At 43.5% G+C, this 17,498-nt stretch overlaps 1 protein-coding gene across 6 annotated transcripts in view; it reads right to left on the reverse strand.

The window, feature by feature from the left end:
* Positions 1 to 17,498, reverse strand: part of TCF7 (transcription factor 7) — a 125,357-nt gene that overhangs the window by 17,055 nt on the left and 90,804 nt on the right. For 3 of the 6 annotated variants that reach the window (XM_084637260.1, XM_084637262.1, XM_084637264.1), the window contains exons 4-9: positions 15,690 to 15,822; positions 11,932 to 12,022; positions 7,384 to 7,470; positions 4,580 to 4,690; positions 4,012 to 4,174; positions 2,994 to 3,101 (exon numbers count right to left, since the gene is read on the reverse strand). In XM_084637260.1, the coding sequence (XP_084493386.1) occupies positions 2,994 to 3,101; positions 4,012 to 4,174; positions 4,580 to 4,690; positions 7,384 to 7,470; positions 11,932 to 12,022; positions 15,690 to 15,822 (693 nt within the window). The remainder of the gene's footprint in view (positions 1 to 2,993; positions 3,102 to 4,011; positions 4,175 to 4,579; positions 4,691 to 7,383; positions 7,471 to 11,931; positions 12,023 to 15,689; positions 15,823 to 17,498) is intronic. The other 3 variants (XM_084637261.1, XM_084637263.1, XM_084637265.1) reach the window with 1 other exon arrangement.

Below are 17,498 nucleotides of genomic sequence, written 5' to 3' on the forward strand. Positions count from 1 at the left end.
ATTGAAGTGGATGGTAAAACTCCCCTTGATTTCAATGGGAGCAGAGTTTAGGCCAACAGGGAGCATTTTTGAAAATCCCATCTTCTGTAAATAGAACAACCTAATCAGATTTCTAGACAGAACAAAACAAATGACATTTCACTAATGTCTAATGAGTTGATTCAGAACTGCTACCAAGGCTGCTGGATCCTGCTGTTCTAGGAATCTAATCAAGAAGAGACCAAACATACAGAGAACTGGCGCGCAGTTAGGCTATATCAGAGATACTCAGATGTGGCTTGTTTCAGAGTAGCAGCCGTGTTAGTCTGTATTCGCAAAAAGAAAAGGAGGACTTGTGGCACCTTAGAGACTAACCAATTTATTTGAGCATGTGGCTTGTGTGACTATGGCTTTGTCTACACTGGTGGTTACGGCATGTAGGGTGTGCATAGCTGCAGGCTGCGTCCATATTGCAGAGTGTAGCTACACCCATCGGGGAAAGTCTCTGGCAGGGGGAGGCGGCAGGATGCCACACTGCTATGAAGGCATGGCTTGGGTGTGTAGAGAGCCATGTTGGGTACATACGCCGGAACCTTAGGATGTCTTTACTCTACTCACCTAAGCAGTGCCTTACCAGCTACTCTGCTATTTATACCCATGCTAGGCCGCTTTGCAGTGTATGTACTCTACATGCCGCCCTAAGTGTAGACATAGCCTATGGGTACTTGAAATCCCAACATTCAGTATGCTTCATGACCTTCCCCATCGGTTACTTCAGATCATGCTTCACATTGCCAACAACCAGTGGGGAATGCTGCTCTGACACTGCCATGTGTTGAATCCAGCAGTGACAGCTGAGATGTTTACGGAGCAGATTTCTTGGTGGTCTATTCAGCAACCTTATTCTGGACGCTCGTTTGAAATGGTCATTTAAAATACAAAAACTGCCTCTGGTATCCCTGCTCTGACAGGAGAATCATGGAAGAGTTAGGCTTAGTCCCCAAGCTGTCAGTACAACCGCTGGTGCTGCCATGTTTGGATATTCTTGTTTTAGTTGAACACTGTGAACGTAACATTTGTTTGCGACCCCTTTAGAATCACAGGGTCGGGCAAAGACCTATTAGATCAGGGAGTCAATCATCCTGCAAACGCAGCATATGAGCCCTGATCAGACAACATTGTGCTTACCTTGATGTAGGTTCATACCCTTATTTATGACAGCAGAATCATGAATGAATTGAAAGTTCACCCAGATAGGCTGCTAACCTAAGGCCAGGACTAGAATCTGTACAATGAAGATCATTACCTCCACTGTTGTGGAATTCTCTCCTAATGAATGGCAAGCCAAACAATATTGGAAAAAGTCCAAAGGCCACCAACTCAGCTGATGATAAAGGTGTTATAATAATGGCCAAGAGAGGATATAACCATGGTAAATGGAATTAGAGTAAAGAAACAATAAGGATCCCATTTGAAATTCCCCAAAGCTCATTAAAGTTCAGTAACTTTCACTTGTTACAGTATCTTTATAGCTAATTAACATTACTGGTTAATTGTTATATATGGGTGGGAAATACAACAGAATCAGCTTGTGAATATTTTATACTCTGTACAGTTAAGGAAACGGAAAATACAGACACTGATATTTTCAGTAACTTTAGGGCAGTGACTGATTCTGGGCAACAGAGCTGCTTCTGTACATTAGGCCAGAGCTGGCAAACTTATAAAAGGACTTTGTCTAGTTTCACACTGGTGTAAATCAGGAGCAATTCCTGTGACATCAGTGGAGTTACTCAGGTGTAAAACCGGCTTAAGTGAGAGAAGCATCAGCCCCAGAGCAAAATGATATTGATGTTACATGTCACATCATTCAGTAGGAATATTTCTAATTTTTTAGATTAAATAAATAGTTTTTAAAATTATGATAGAGTACTATAAGGATAGGTGAGAGACTGCTTAACCAGAAAGGGAGTTCATCTATAAAGCGTGTATACTTTCCACAGTTAAGGCACTCTTGAAGACCTACTGCCACCTACAGTAAATCTCCTGACAAGCACAATAAAGTAAAAGGAAAGAAAAAAGTGTGTTTCCTATTACCCCTAACCTCTGCCGACTGCTCTGTTGGTCTGTCTTTAGACTGCAAGCTCTTTAAGGCAGGGACCACTCCATCTTACCAGCAAAGTAAGTGCTACCATCAACAAATAATAAAAAATGAGTATAAAGTCTTTAAACCATTAAATCTCCACAGGGGAGGTAGCCATATTAAAGGAGAAGGATTTTCTCTCGGTTATTCCTGAATCATAAAGCTGATCCCCCTAAGGAATTCAGGAAAAGGGCCTAACAAGCACATAGTGAGTGCTGTGGAAGTCATTGCATTTATCAATGTCTTAGGCCAGGAGTTCTCCAGATCTGTCATTCAGAGGCTGAGATTTCCTCCTAGACCCACTCCTTTCCTAACCTACGATGTGGTTCTCAAAACGTTCCATTCTGTGGATCACCATGAAATGCTCCTCTGTTGTCCATGGACCATAGATGGAAAACCATTGACTGCCTAAGGCCACACATCGTAGGAGTATATTTCCGTAGGACTAATATTGCCAATGACCACTCAAGTAATTTAAAAATAATTTTGATTTCTACTTATTTTTCATCTGAACTTGGGGTATTTTTATTAGATCTTCTAAGCTTCTATTCTAAGACAATAAGTAAGCAAACCTCCTTCATTTAGCAGCTGTTGGGAAATGTGACATGCTTGCCAAAAGTATACATTAATCCCCAGACGACAAAATGTAATATACTGCTTACACATATATTCTTATGTCTACGGGTATATGAATACCCTCCCCTCTATCACCTATCTGTATGAGTGCATTGGTGCGCCCCATGGCTATCAGGAGATACGGTATCAGGGACAGCTGTTAAATAAGGCAGGTGACATTTTCAAGTTCAACTATAGCTTTCTAAACATGCTGCCAAGATGGGGTCTTTAGTCCCTAGCTGCATTAAGCACTCACATAGTTATCTCTAGCAGACCAGCCTGGGTAGAGCTGCATGTGAAGCTGCCGTTCCTTCCGGGCCAGTTCATAGTACTTGGCCTGCTCCTCCCGTGACAGTGCGTGCCACTGCAACAAAAAGATGCGTCAGTTGTGAGACTCCTCAGTGCATTTCATCACCATCCCTCTTTGCTGCCAGAACGAGGTGAGGGCTAGACGGGCTCTCCTTCCATTATCCCTGGTGTAGTGACACTCGTGTCAGCTGAGTTCCGTCAGGGTAATTGGATGCTGGGTATTTACAGTGGCATAAGGACAATGTACACATTTTTAAAAGTGAGCCGCTCGCTACCTGCTTGAGGAAAACACTGGTATGTGATGCAAGGCTGACCCTTGAATCTGCAGTGGTATGGCTAATTGGCTTCCCCAGGGAAGGAAGTGAAGGTTCTCTATGTAGCTAGCGGTGCTCGGAGCTGGTCTGACTGGCCCAGGGGCTGCCTGAGTTGCTGGGCGGACCCAGAGCCAGTCGCACCGGCCGCTCCACAAGTCACAGAATCTGTGACCTCCGTGACAAACTCGCAGCCTTAGTCATAATACCCCTTAAATTAGGACCCAGTGTCGGAGTGGTTTGTTACCGATAGACCAGTGATGTGTAAACTATCTTGTATTTCCACCCCTCTGCCCTCATACATTGAAAGGGGGTTTGTAAATGTTCATTTAAGTAACAGTACATAAAAGGCACCTACCCTGGTGGTTTAAAAATGTTATTTAAAAAGCACTAGTAGAGGAGACACCTTCCCATGGGCTTCATCCCTCTAAGGAACACCCCCATCCTTCCTACTGTTTGCTCATCTAAACATTTTATTCTGTGGAGTCACTAGTACACAGACCACATTTAAAGAAACACTGATTTTCCACAAAGCCTCACAGGTAATAGTTTTGTTGTTAAGTAGCTGATCAGTTCTCTCTCTCTCTATGGGATTGTGAAGAAGAGAATGGCTTTGCTTAGAAGCAAGCAATATGTTCTGTTCTGTGGTCTTACCCTCCTTCCTAAAATCTGATTGATAGCTGCACTTTCTTTCAGGGTGCACTCAGCAATGACTTTTGCCCGCATTTCTTTCATATACAACATGAAAGCATTCAGGGGCTTCTTGATAGTGGGCTTCTTGGCTTCCTTCTCTCTCTTTGGTTCTGGTTGGGGTTTCCTTGACAGAAACAAAACAGTCAGTAACAATCACGCTCTTGCATCTCCGCTATCTGAACTGAACAGTAGTCAGAAGAAACTGTTCCTCGTGAAAATATTAAATAGTAAAACACTTGACCTCAAATGTAGACCAATGCGTATTTTATGCAACTAGGGCACGGACCCTTCTAACGATCATGCCCATCATTACGTTGGCGCCTTTCAGTTGATGGGGCAACAGTGTAGTGCTGCCAACCTTGCTTGTCGAATCGACAGAGTTGCAAACGTTCCACAAGTGGCCTCCACAGGGTTTTACCACCCTAAGTGTCCCCTCCCATACAAACAGTGGAATAATTGAGACTCGGACTAAATAGTTAAGGAGATCATTTTGATAGTCTCACCCTTGTCTCAAGACTTGCTGACTTACATGCTCCGGTCGTAATGATCCATTTCTTGCTTCCCAGAGTGGGGTACTATGGCTGGATGAGGGATTCCAGTGGTGTGCATTCCAGAGCTCAGCATCAGGGGATGTGTAAACCTGCAACAGAGGGCATGTCAGTGATCACTGGGACTTTCTGTGTAGCACAACCCTCCCGCGATAAATGGCTGGATTCAGCTCTTAAAGGAGGATTCAGATATGGGAGAGAGACCCATCTGCAGAACATTACTGCCAGATGAACAGGAAAAGGGGTGGCTGGGTACAGCTCTTTCTATCAGTAGTCACGTCTGGCAGATGGAGAACACCTCTTTTCTCACTAGATGGCACTCTTTGAGTTGTTTTTAAGTCACAAGAACAAATGCTAAACTGAAGTACACAAAGCAAATCATTGAGATACATCCCTTATCTTATGCATCTCTGAATTTTGTAGGGAAAGCATTCTTCCTGAAAGAATAATAGGAGTCCATGTAGGGATGCCAAGGTGCTGCAGATCTGCCACGCCTAACCCAGGACTTTTCCATCCCTGCTGGTGCTCTAGCAGTAGTAGTTAAATAAAGGCAGCAGTGCTTCACTTGGTTTCACCTGAAGAATGACACTTACAAAGTTTCTGAATCAATGAAAACAAAGGGGAGGTGTGCATTTTGCCTGGGGTCTTTGATGCTTCTCTTTGGCTTCATCCATCAATACATCCCTTGCTGAGTATTCCTCTGTCATGATGACAGCGGATGAGTGGATAACATAGTAGCCAAACTGATAGCAGAAAAGATTTGGAACAGCATTCCATGGGTCTTTTTTAATAAAAATTAATTTGCAATGTAATCTAGACTTACAGCGATCAGCAGCTTTTATTATTTTTTTTTTTTTTAAAAAAAGGCATTTTCAGATCTCGGTGGTCACACTATTTTTGTTAGTGTTACAGCAAAAACCAAAACCACACCAACATTTGGATTTGAATTAGGACCCCCATATACCTCTCTCTCTCTCTCTCTTTTTTTTTTTTTTTTTTTTTTTTAAACAGAAAAGGCATGAGTCTCAGCACAAATCAAACTGCAACCCTTGGAGGTACACCCAGCCCTAGCCACGTTCTCCACCAACACAGAAATGAGTTCATAAGAGGTTTTACTAGCTTACGAGCTTCCTTAGCTCTGTATAGATTTTTGAGATTATAGCCAGGCTTTGCCAAACTTGCCATTTTATGGCTGGAGCTTGGAGAGAGCAAGAATTTCCCCTGGGAGATAAACAACTGTTCATGAGATATGTTCATCACACACAAAAAAAGATGTTTTGATTTGATCCATTGGCCACACTGAAGTTTGATCCTCCTCTGACAAGGTGTTCTTTTTTGTCTGCAGTATTGCAAAACCTGTCCCACTCTATAGTATATGTGAAAATGCCAACACCATGCAAGATGAGATTTTTGGGCAACTATTGAGGACTGTAAACTCCTCTCTATCATTTTATAGTCTATTTAGATGCTCAGACAGGAGAAGTTGCCTCAGGCAGCATGGTGGAAAACTAAAGTAATAGGCTGACTATTTTCCTGCCACTGTTCCAGGGATAAGTCCCTGAAGAAAGCCTTCAACAACAGTTTGAATGTTATCTCCTACATATCATGACAACACATAGCAGAAGCAAAAGCTGGAGATGCGAACAAATGTTGCTTGCACATAAACTCCCATGGGGCTTAATCTATTCTAGCTGAAGAGACCAACAGGAGCATAGGGGCTTGCTGTCGGTTGGCGGAAGGAACAATGCAAGCGTTTGTAATGAACTCTTCATAATTTTGTCCAAACATGTTTGTAAGCGCTCTAGTGCTATGTAATTGTAGGACAAATCCACACTTAAGGGGCAAATTGTGTTAACAGGCATGCCTGTGCAGTCAGTGGACACTGTGCACATGTATATGAAGGCAGAGTTGGGCCCGACATGTTCATAAATCTGCCAGGGTAACGTATGGAGAAGAGAGGGACATTGCAGTACTCCAATGTCCTAGGCTTGTGTTACAAAATGCAACTTGCTCTGTATGTAAGTTTTATTGTGTTCTAGCGGCCAGATCCTCAGCTGGTCTAAACTGGCAGAGATCCACTGAAGTCAATGGAACTACACTGTTCTATACCCGCTAAGTACCTGACCCTAGGTTTTTAAGTTTTGTGGGGAGGCTTTAATAGGGGTTAGCAAGGAGTTAGTTCCAACAATCCAGTGATGCAGCATAGCAACTCCTCATCCTTCTACTGGAATGCAGGGAAGTGCAGTAGGAGACAAATGGAATTTAAAAGGCTCAGATGTTCAAATTTTGCAGTCATGGGGACAAATAAAATCACTGGTAGTGATCATACTCTCCGCCAGCTTTACAACCTGACCAAGAGCCAGTAAAACATGTCAGTCTCCGCACAACATACCTCAGTCCATTATACTGAGGAAAGGAACATTTCTATCTCTAGTAAAGATTACAGTTCAAGGTAAGGGAGCTGTTTGGAGTGGCTGCAGTGACACTGTATATAAAAACTGGACCTCATCCAATCTTTATAATATTGATAGTGGGGGATTTTTTTTATATTTGGTTTTAATCAATAAAAAAAGTATAAAAATAAAATCTTTGTGGCTTCTCCATGGAAACTCAATGTTTTTATGATTTTAGAAAGACTTGACTAAAAGCAAAATTCTTTCCCTGCTCCTGCCATCTGGAAGCTTGACAGCCCCTCCCTGGACGTTTGCAGTCTGCTGCAAGCTTGTATGGCGCAAGCTGCGAGACCAGCAGAGCTGCTGTCTTGTCTCACACAGCTCATACTTACCTGGAGAAAGTAGCCCCAGCAGAGAGCGCTGACGAATACGGCTGTCTAAATCCACATGACGGAAGCGGATAGACAGACTGGCTCTGCCTGGGATCGGGAAGAAAGAGTCTATAAAGCATCTACATCCGTGTGGCTTTTCCTAAAAATATCCTCTATAACTGGACTCATTGCTACTCAATAATGTGAAAGCCTTAGTCGCTCTGGCGGCTAGAATGTATGCCACAAGCATCTGTCTTTTCCAACCTCAGCGCAGAGGTAATGCAGATGGACCCAGATTGCAAAGTTCAGATCTGAATGTGGATCCCAACTTCCCCCAAATGTTGAAAAATACTAGAGCATTATGTGAGTGTATCACTTCATTAGCTCTAAACAGTTTAAAATCTGCTATACAGGTATCAAGATGAAAGGTTCAGGTGGATTATTACTATAGGAACACATTGTTCAGCAGTGCGCACCCTAACTGAAAAGGTGTTTACAAGGCATAGACACTTGCTGTGCAATACCAAGATGAACTGCCAAGTTCAAAATCAGCCTCTTTCCCACTCTGGTGATTAGGGGAATGGTCAACCAATCAAATATTTGCACCTGGGATCACTGGAGTAGCAGGCTTTGGTAGATCTTTTAAGTCAGTAAGGAAAACAACACACTGCATTATACCGTTTTAAAATGATCTGATTTCAAAAGTAGGAGACAAACTCTCAAGTGGTGAAAATTGGTGTAGCTCCATTGAATTCAACTGAAGACTCTGACTTCAATGGAGCGATGCTAATTTACACTAGCTGAGGGTCAGGCCATATATTTCTTCAAATGAAGTAACGCTTACATTCCAGACTCAGGACTGTGTACGCGCCAGGTTTGGAATCCGAAGCTATTTTTGAGTTACTGGAGTCCAAACGTCCGAGTAACGTTCTTAATCAATGAAAAACCTTTTCATGCTCAGATAGGTTAAAATACCCCCATCAGAATGGATTTTCTACACACTTTCCAAAAATTATTTCACCTCTGGCTTAAAGTTGGGCATGAAGTTTCAAACTTAAAGAAACTGAAATGAGAGGTTTTTTTGCTAAGCACAAGCAAATTGGGGTTTAGAACAGAAGTGCTGCCTCATTCGTTATTACTGAACATGATCGGTATTAACGGCTTCAATTGATTTCCCACCCTTCTGAAAATGAGGTCCATTATTATTATTATTATCCCCGAAGCATCCAGATGTCCTGCAAAGGACTGGGATTGCCTTTTGCCTGGTGCTGTTCAGACAGAGGTAATCACGATGCCTGCTCTGAAGAGCCATCACTGTGGAATCATGGCACTTAGCCCCTCAACCCGAAAGAACAAGGTTGTGTTTATGGCACTCAGGGAATTACTGTGTCTCAGCTTGATGAAATCTAAAAAGCTCTGTGTGTATTAAAGTTGCAAAAAAGAAAAGGAGGACTTGTGGCACCTTAGAGACTAACCAATTTATCTGAGCATAGGCTTTCGTGGTGCATATCCGATGAAGTGAGCTGTAGCTCACGAAAGCCTATGCTCAGATAAATTGGTTAGTCTCTAAGGTGCCACAAGTCCTCCTTTTCTTTTTGCGAATACAGACTAACATGGCTGCTACTCTGAAACCTGTATTAAAGTTAGTGTACATGGTTGAGAACTGGCCTGCTCTGTTTACAACCTGCCAGTCAAAAATCCCTCTCACACTCCTTAGAAGTTAGTAGTGTATAAACATGTCAACAAACAGCCAAGTGCTACAATATATCAGGAACCTAAACAACCTTTGAAGTTTAGCATTCCTGCCCCAGGGGTGAGAAAACATTCAAAGTTAATCCAGAAGTGACATTCATTACTCTAGGGGCCAAGATATCTGAATATAAAAGGATCATGGCACTGAAGCCTTTATCCAAAGTGATTTTGACATGCAAATTAATTCAATTGCAAAACCAATCCATGATCGCTGGGAATGTACAATTAAAGATTTTATCACCCCATGATGAGAGAACAGCTTTTAGACAAAGGGGAAAACATAATAATGAGACAGCAGCAAACCTGGTGCATAGTTAAGCTGGTGAGCTGTGCAAATGACACAGTTTACAAGGCTCTTGGTTAAGGTGTGTTGTCAGGCTCCAGCGATCAAACTCACTGGACTGGACTCTAATTCATTTTTATTCGAAGTTCCTGACTGTCATCCCAGCTAATTAAAGAGAGAGTTATTGCAGCTCCTCTTCTCAAAATGCTCAGCAGGAACAAAGACCATTTCTGCTGAACTCTTGTTAGGCAGCTTGCTAAGGAAAAGCTGCTTCCTGTATTAAGACCGCTTTGCGTTTGAAGTCAGCTTCATTCCAGAACAGTGAACCTTAAGAACTGTCCACATACCACAGCACTAGTTATTGGCACAAGGAGTCTCTGCGGTGTTTCTTCTCCTACACAATTAGTTTCCACACTGTTTAAGCACCAAACCTCTGTAAAAGCATAAACTGGTGACCTATCTCTTTGATGAAACATTTGAAAATATCAGTCACACTTCCCTGAAGTGCGTGGGGAGAGATACAGCATTCGGGTTGTAAACACATACAGAAGTCTAAGCGGACACAGCTGAGAACCATCTTTGCTTCTAGGCACTTCTCAAATGCAGAATTTCTTCATTTACATAACTCAGAGGCAGTTCTGACAGGGAACTCCCTTTGGGAGGCCCATCATTCCTCTGGGGGAAGCCAAGCTTGAAACTTACTGGAGCTTACCATGTGTTTCTGTTCACAACACATCTTGAAAAATAAGCATCAAACTAAAGTTTAGGACTGGGAAGTGGTTCTATGGAATTTTGTAAACTTCAAGCAGACAACTATTTTAAAAATTAATATAAAATTACATACATTTCCTATTTGTAAAAGTGCTAATTGAAATGTCTGCTCTCTGATCCACAGGGCTGTTTTTCTATTTGTCATTTTACCATATCAGTTTCATTAGTCATTAATGAACTTGTCTGACTAGCTTGGTTAAAGGCGCCAAATCCTGCCAGATGCCGGCTGTCAGCAAAATGAATTTCCTGTCTGACCAGCAAACAAACAAACAAACATTTTGAGAAAGAGATTTTTTCCATGTAACTAGGCTGCCTTTAACTGTTTCCCATTCTCCCAGCTGTGCCTTTGGCCGAGTAGCTGCTTTTTCCTCCAATTTTTTTTTTTTTTTTTCATGTTACAGCACAGTCACTCCTGCAGTCTCTATTTGTCTGTCCTGAGGAGGAATCACATTGTCCAAGGAGTTAAACCATCGGCCAAGAGCAGCAGGTTTAGGACAGAAAGCAAAATTTAATCTCACACCCAAACCTAAATCTAAGGCTGGCCTCCGTCTCTGTTTCTTTGGGGTTAAATATTTGGAACACTAACAACAAACAAAAATCTAGTTAACATGTCACATTGTTCTTTAATTGTTTCACCTCTCATTTTAAGATACCTACATGTCTATATCAGGTTTTTGCAAGAGAAACAGTCAGGAAATTTTTGGACACTGCTGTCCATTGATTATTTCACCTTAAGATTCCCCCATGCAAATGGTCAGTGATGTATGTTCCCAAACTCACCCTACAGCTGTAAATCTTGCCTCATGTCTCTACAATTTCAATACATTATCAGGAACTGGTGATGGGACTCACTGACAATGTTAATCTAATTTGAAGAGAGATCACGCAAAAATGGCATGTCCTGACTCACCAGATATGCTTCCTATGAGTACTCAAAGTCACTCAGTTTTAATGACAAAAATAAAATATTAACTAATAAGGAGTGAAGGATTTACATAGGTCTCTGGGCCACTCAGAATGCAGGATTCCAAGAGATCATGGGCTGAATAATGTCAGAACACACACATACTGCTGTTGGGTGAGCAAGCATTCTGTGTACTCCGCTGAGACAGTTCTCTGCCATACTGTGTTTTTCTGTCTTACACTTTTTGAAAGGCAGCTTCTGGTGGATTGAATGCAGGGCTGGGACGCCAAAGTTTGATATGCTCAAAAATAGCAGCCCATGGCTAAATCCAGAGCATGACAGAACTAGATCCCACTCAAAACGAGAAGCCTTGATTACATCTAGAGCAGGATGGGCAATGGACTGCTGACCTAAGCAGCTCTCAATTTTTTTATTTTATTTTATTTTATTATTTATTAAAATCCCTACAAAATGTCATGTGAAAGGCATCGGGAAACGCAGAGAGATATCTAGCTAGTGGCCCAGATTCCCAGTCCCAGCTCTGATGCTGAGTCACCTGGGGCAAATCCCTTTGCTTCTTTGTGTCTCTGCTTCCCATTTGTAAAATGGGGGTGATACTACTTGCCAACCTCACAGGGGAAATTAGGCCTTGTGAGTCCACAGGTGGGGCCATTGTGAAGATTAAAGAGCTAATGTTTGCAAAGTGCTTTGGTAAACAAATTGTGCACCAGTAAATTACACTATTTAGAGTGGATCAAAGACCTAGAGAGTAAATGGACCTTGGTGCGGCTTAGGATGCAGGTGTAAGAGCAAGGCTCAATTTGCCTGCTGAGGCCCTGGATAAACTGTCAGCACTTACCATCCCATAGAAGGTGTTATCTGTCCAACCCCACTGGGAGGGAGGGAGTAGAAACCAGGGATATCCGATGTTTGGGAAGGACGGTGCACACCTAAGCAGAGGATCAAGACTTTAGTTAGAGAAGGAAATTTGGGAAGAGCAAGCAGTAGCATTTCCAGGTTTCTGGTCATCCATATGTTTTCAACTTCTATATGTACTTCCATGTACTCCAAGGACAGCTACTCAGTTAGGTTTGCGACTCGCGAGGGCAGGTCGACGCTACCGCTTAAGCGGATGTAACTTATGTTGCTCAGGGCTGTGAAAAAGACACACGCTCGCCCCTCCACGAGCGACGCAAGTTATAGTGACCTAAGCACTGTCCGCACGGGCGCTACGTCCGCGGGAGACGCTCTCCTGCCAAGGTAGCTTCTGCGTCTCTCAGAGGTGTAGTAATTACGTCTCCCGTCAGCATACAGCTGGTTCACCGGACGCGCTGTAGCGCTTCGAGCGCAGACCTGCCCGCAGAAACGTACGTGACAAAAGTATTTTCCTTTGCACAATCATTTCCAAATGACAGGGTACAACAACTGATCCCTTTTAATGGTTTGGTTGGGTCTACGCTGCATCTGGGAGCAAGCCTCCAAGCTCGGCTCCACAGACTTGTGCTGGGTGGACTCTCACTAGCGCTCTGAAAATAGATCTGAAGCCTGGGCCGGAGGAGAGTGGGGCTTGGGAGTCCAAGCTTCAGCCTCATGGGCAAGGTCAAAGCACCACTTAGCCAGCTATTTTTATAGGACTAGCGTGAGCCCTGTTAACACCATGGATCAGGGATGGGAGGCTCCCTCCCATGCATGCCCTTCGGTGTAGCCCTTTGCTGCGGGGCAGGGCAAAGTGATAACCTTCAAACATTACTGCAGAAAAAAGATGACGACTCTACTCATGTTTCGTTCATCCAAAGGCCACAACACTCACCTGCCAAACAACACTGTGCTTTGCATTTCAGCTCCATCCCAGCAGTTTCTATTCCTCTCTTCCCACTCACACTGCTCCTGCTCATCACAGATAAACTCTTCCTTATGGGGTGTCACGGTAATGCTGACCAATGACCCCATTCAGGAGCAAGGCCTTCCTTCCCTGTGGCTTCCTGCCATTTCATTATGCACTTTCTTTATCCATAATGACTTTTTCCATGCGCTTCCCTCAGGGCCATTTCTCTAAGCGTCCCTTGTGTATTCCATTTCAGAGAGGTCTTGATTTTAAGGGCCTGATTGTCTCTTCCACCACAACCTATTTGTGCCGCTCTGTTGGTGTCAAGGGGCCATAAACTAAGTTCATGTGGCCAGCTGGGAATTCCCCTTTGCTAATGGGATTCCCTGGGTGCTCTTCACAGCTGTCAGTAACAGAGTGTGGTTAGAGGAAAGGGGGTATGGCCGGAGTGTCTTTATACATTGGCTATTTTTCTGGCTTTCAGGACAGCTTCTCTTGGAGCCTTGGGCAGCTGGGAAGAAGTTAGAGCAGCCTTGAAGCTGCTTCTACACGGAGGGCCAAATGGGTCTTCAGCTGCCCTCAGAATTGGGGAACAGAAAAACATAAGCACCCTGCTTTGCTCTCATTGCACCTGGCACAGGATTAAAACCCAGAACCAGGCTTTAGGTATCTACCTCCAAAAGGGACATGGGGAAGAAAGATCCCCAGATTAATGTCCCCCATGTGGGAAGAAAGAGAGCGAGCGTGTGTGCATCTGTCTGTGTGATGAAGAGTGAGATGTTGCCAGGGAAATGCCTTATGGTGAAAGGATATGAAATGAATGATCCCTTGAACACAACACTGACCTTTTGTATAGTTACCTGGTGACAACAGAACATCAAATAACCTTCCAGTTATGTATTAGCCAATAGATCCTTGCCCTGAAGGACACTGAGGATGTAGTTTGGCCTATCTCCAGGAGGAGAGCACTCTAGATTCATGGGTCTTCAACAGAGGTTTATGCTGTGGGACTATTAGCAGCTCCAGTGCCAATCTTAATTTTCATGAAAGGACATAGGGCAGCTGCCAGTCCCTGGGGTAGGCTGGTGCTCTATTGTTTAAAGCTTTACATACTAATAGGAAGTCCCTGAAGCACACTCATAGGCAGGGACTTTCAAAGGCCCTTGAGGAGCCATGGAGCTGTGTTCTGCAAGTAGTTTTCAAGGGCAGCCTGATATAAGGTGCATTGTGTTATATTCCCTCAGGAGCCAAGCAAGATTGGAAAAAAATAAAAAATAAAATCTTCCCTCGCCACTTTTGTGAGACTTGGAAATCTGCCATTAGCTATGCTTCTAATAGGTTTTAATTTAACTTTGTATTTTTCTGATGACTTTATTACATGCTGGTGGCTGGCAAGCAATCTGCTGTCTGGAAGAGACACCAGACATATTCTGGTATCTGTTCCATGAGTGTAAATCCTCAGCAGTCTGTGGACTTACTGAGGGTAACACTGGTGAGACCAGAATGTGGCCCCTAGGGTTCAAACTGCTGACAAATCACCATCACCTCCTTAGCCATTCCCCTTACTTTATCACACATTGTTTGGCAGCACTTGTAACTCAGCTAAACTATCATTTTGCAACATGCTCAGAACCTTTAGAAATTGAGATTATGTGGACTGGTGACTGTTGTATGAAATTACAGAAAATTCCCCCACTCCAAAAGGTGAGCAACAATAATGTGTGGGTGGAACACTTCATTTCTTTACCTCTCAATGGGGGTGTTGGCAGGATAGCGTCACATAAAGTTTAGAACGGTAGGTAGCCATGTGGCTTTGGTATGCAGGGCTTTGCGTGAAACACACCATCTTGTGTATGCACCTGGAGTTTTCCACTGACTTCCAGGTTCAAATGAACCCAAGATCCCTGCCAGAATTTAGGTTGACACAAAGCTGTAAATTAACCTAGTTTTACTTGAAACTATGCCCAGGGTCTGCCCAAAGTTTGTGAATCTTAGCAAAGCTTTGGATGAATTTGGAAGATTTTGAGTCTGTTGCACCAATACAACATATAACAGCAGCTTCTCACTAGCCCCAAACCAGAAATGATTTATGATAAATTCACACATGTATTCACTTTTCACAGTACAGGGACTAACCTCTCCTTATCGTACTTTCCTCTATACTCTTCCTGAAATGATTGTCTGCTATGTATTATATTAACAAATAAGAGAAATCTAAATACTCAAACTGTATGACAACCACATACGCACGGCTGCAGACTGTAAAAATCCAGCTACACACCAGACACAGATCCCAGTTAGTCAAAATATTTCCTGTTTCAAGCATTTATTTTCTCATAATGACAACCTGACAACTGTTCGGGTATGAGTCAAAAGAAAGGTTACTTTCCATTTTCTGGTTGACTTTTGTGAATCATCCCCAGACTCTGGTCTATTCTAAGGCTACAAAGGGAGTTATTACACGGAGAATTAAGCAAAATGGATGATCAAGGCAGATACTTTTTGATGTTCAAGCCTCTCTTGGCCATGACTGCAAAGCATCCTCAAGGAGCTAAATCCCAAGCAATTCCCCTGCTAGCCGATGCCCCTACCTGCCCATGGCTCGCTGCACTTAGTGTTTGCATTGATGGTCATTTATTTTTTAAACTGGACATAGGTTAAAGAATCTGACCATGCTGGAAAAACACAGGCTATGTAGCAACTCTAATTTCAACAGCTTATGGCATCAGCCCCCTCTTCTAAGTCTTCATGAGGACCCCTGCCCCAACAAGCTTATGTAGGATAAGAGTTACCTTGTTTCTGGTTGATGTCGGCTGGCAGGTGTGGTGAATGGGAGCCATGGCTGAAATGTTCGTTGCTGTATGGAATGAGTGGGGTGAGTGGATGGACTCCGTGGGACGGCTGCACTACAGGAACCTTGTTGGACTGTAAAATACAAGGGGAGGGGAAAGGCTTCAGCAATTTATGCCTTTGTGCTTTACAATCCAGGTATATTGAGTATCTGGTATTACGTGTCTAAGCAAATATCATTAGAACTGCTATTCCTAGCAAAAGCAAAGGTCTGGATCAGAGACTTCACAGGGGGGAGGGATAGCTCAGTGGTTTGAGCACTGGCCTGCTAAACCCAGGGTTGTGAGTTCAATCCTTGAAGGGGCCATTTGGGGATTGGTCCTGCTTTGACTAGATGACCTCCTGAGGTCCCTTTCAACCCTGGTATTCTATGATTCTATGAAAGCAGCCATGCCTGCCTAAGACTGCAAGTGCCCTCTGTAGGCCTGGCTTTGGAAGTGAGATGCTGAGAATTATAATAAATCCTCTCAAAGACAGAGCAGAAAAATATCTTTACCTAAATAAATAAATGCTACAGTCCCTTACAGGAAAGATCCACACCAGCAGTGACGCTGGTGTATTTTGGACCATCACAGTAAAATAAAACACTGTTTTGTAATATTTATGATGTTACCCTGGACCAGCACAACCAACATGAAGTTTTCAAACTCTTCAGTACTACCTATTCCACACAGAATTTCTCAAATGTGGCCACCAGTGGCTTTTCTTGTGGCCACAGCCTCCTGGGCAGTGATGAGGGATGGGGGGCAAAGCAGTGGTCCCTCCCTCTGGAGACACAAATGCTGGAGGAGCAGGCAGCTAGTGAGTTCCCAACCTTCCTGGGGACAGTAGGGTTGGGCTCCAGCCCTGGGGTGGTGGGCAGCAGGCTCTGGCCACCGGGCTCCAACCCCAGCTGTGGGGCTCACACCCCCATCATCCCTGACCCCCTGCTGCCTTCACCAGCCTGTCATGTTTCTCCCACTGTCTCCCTATCGACCTCCCCATCCAAGGCTTAATTTGTCCCTGGGCTTGCCAGGACTGAGTAAGTCTGCTGATGTGAAAAGTGATATTTGTAGGTTTGTTAATATCACTTTTCACAGCAGCAGACTTACTAGCTAGCAAGTCTCTTTAAAAAAAGGAACCAAAAAAGCAAAAGAAACAACAACAAAAAAGACAAGAACCAGCAGAGCACCTTATTTGTGTTTCTATTCTGTGTAGGTTCAGTAAACAACAGAGACAACTACATTATTTTTATTATTGAGTCTGAAAAAAGATTCAATAAATTAGAATGATTTGGACACGTGTATACGCCTATTTATTTGTTTTTCCTAAAGTTAATTCAGTATTTTAGGAAAAATTTGTCAGCGCGGCCACCACCAAGAGTTGGTGGCCACACATTAAGGCCACCAAAAAATTTGTTGCGAGAACCCCTGGCCCTACAATACCTTCTTTATCTCAGGATGATACTGAGTATGTTAGCAAATGTACTGCTATCCTAGCACCCTCTGTTTTGCCCTATCAGTTCCCTCTGCTGAGGCACGTGGCAGGGGTGTGCTCTCTCTCTCTCTCTCTTTTCTAAATCTAAATGTGAACATGTGTTTTCTAAAGTAAGCGACAGGCCTGGTGTGTTTATATCAAAGGTGCTCACTAATACAGAGACCCAGCCCTCTGACTCCAGGGGCCCCTCAGTTTAGCAGACTTGAAGCATGCCTATTTCTTGGGCTCTCAGGCGTCGGAGGGAATGAGTCAGACACGAAGCAAGGAGGTGGGGG

Source organism: Lepidochelys olivacea, assembly GCF_965140295.1.
Source record: "Lepidochelys olivacea isolate rLepOli2 genome assembly, chromosome: 8".
Taxonomy (NCBI): domain Eukaryota; kingdom Metazoa; phylum Chordata; order Testudines; family Cheloniidae; genus Lepidochelys; species Lepidochelys olivacea.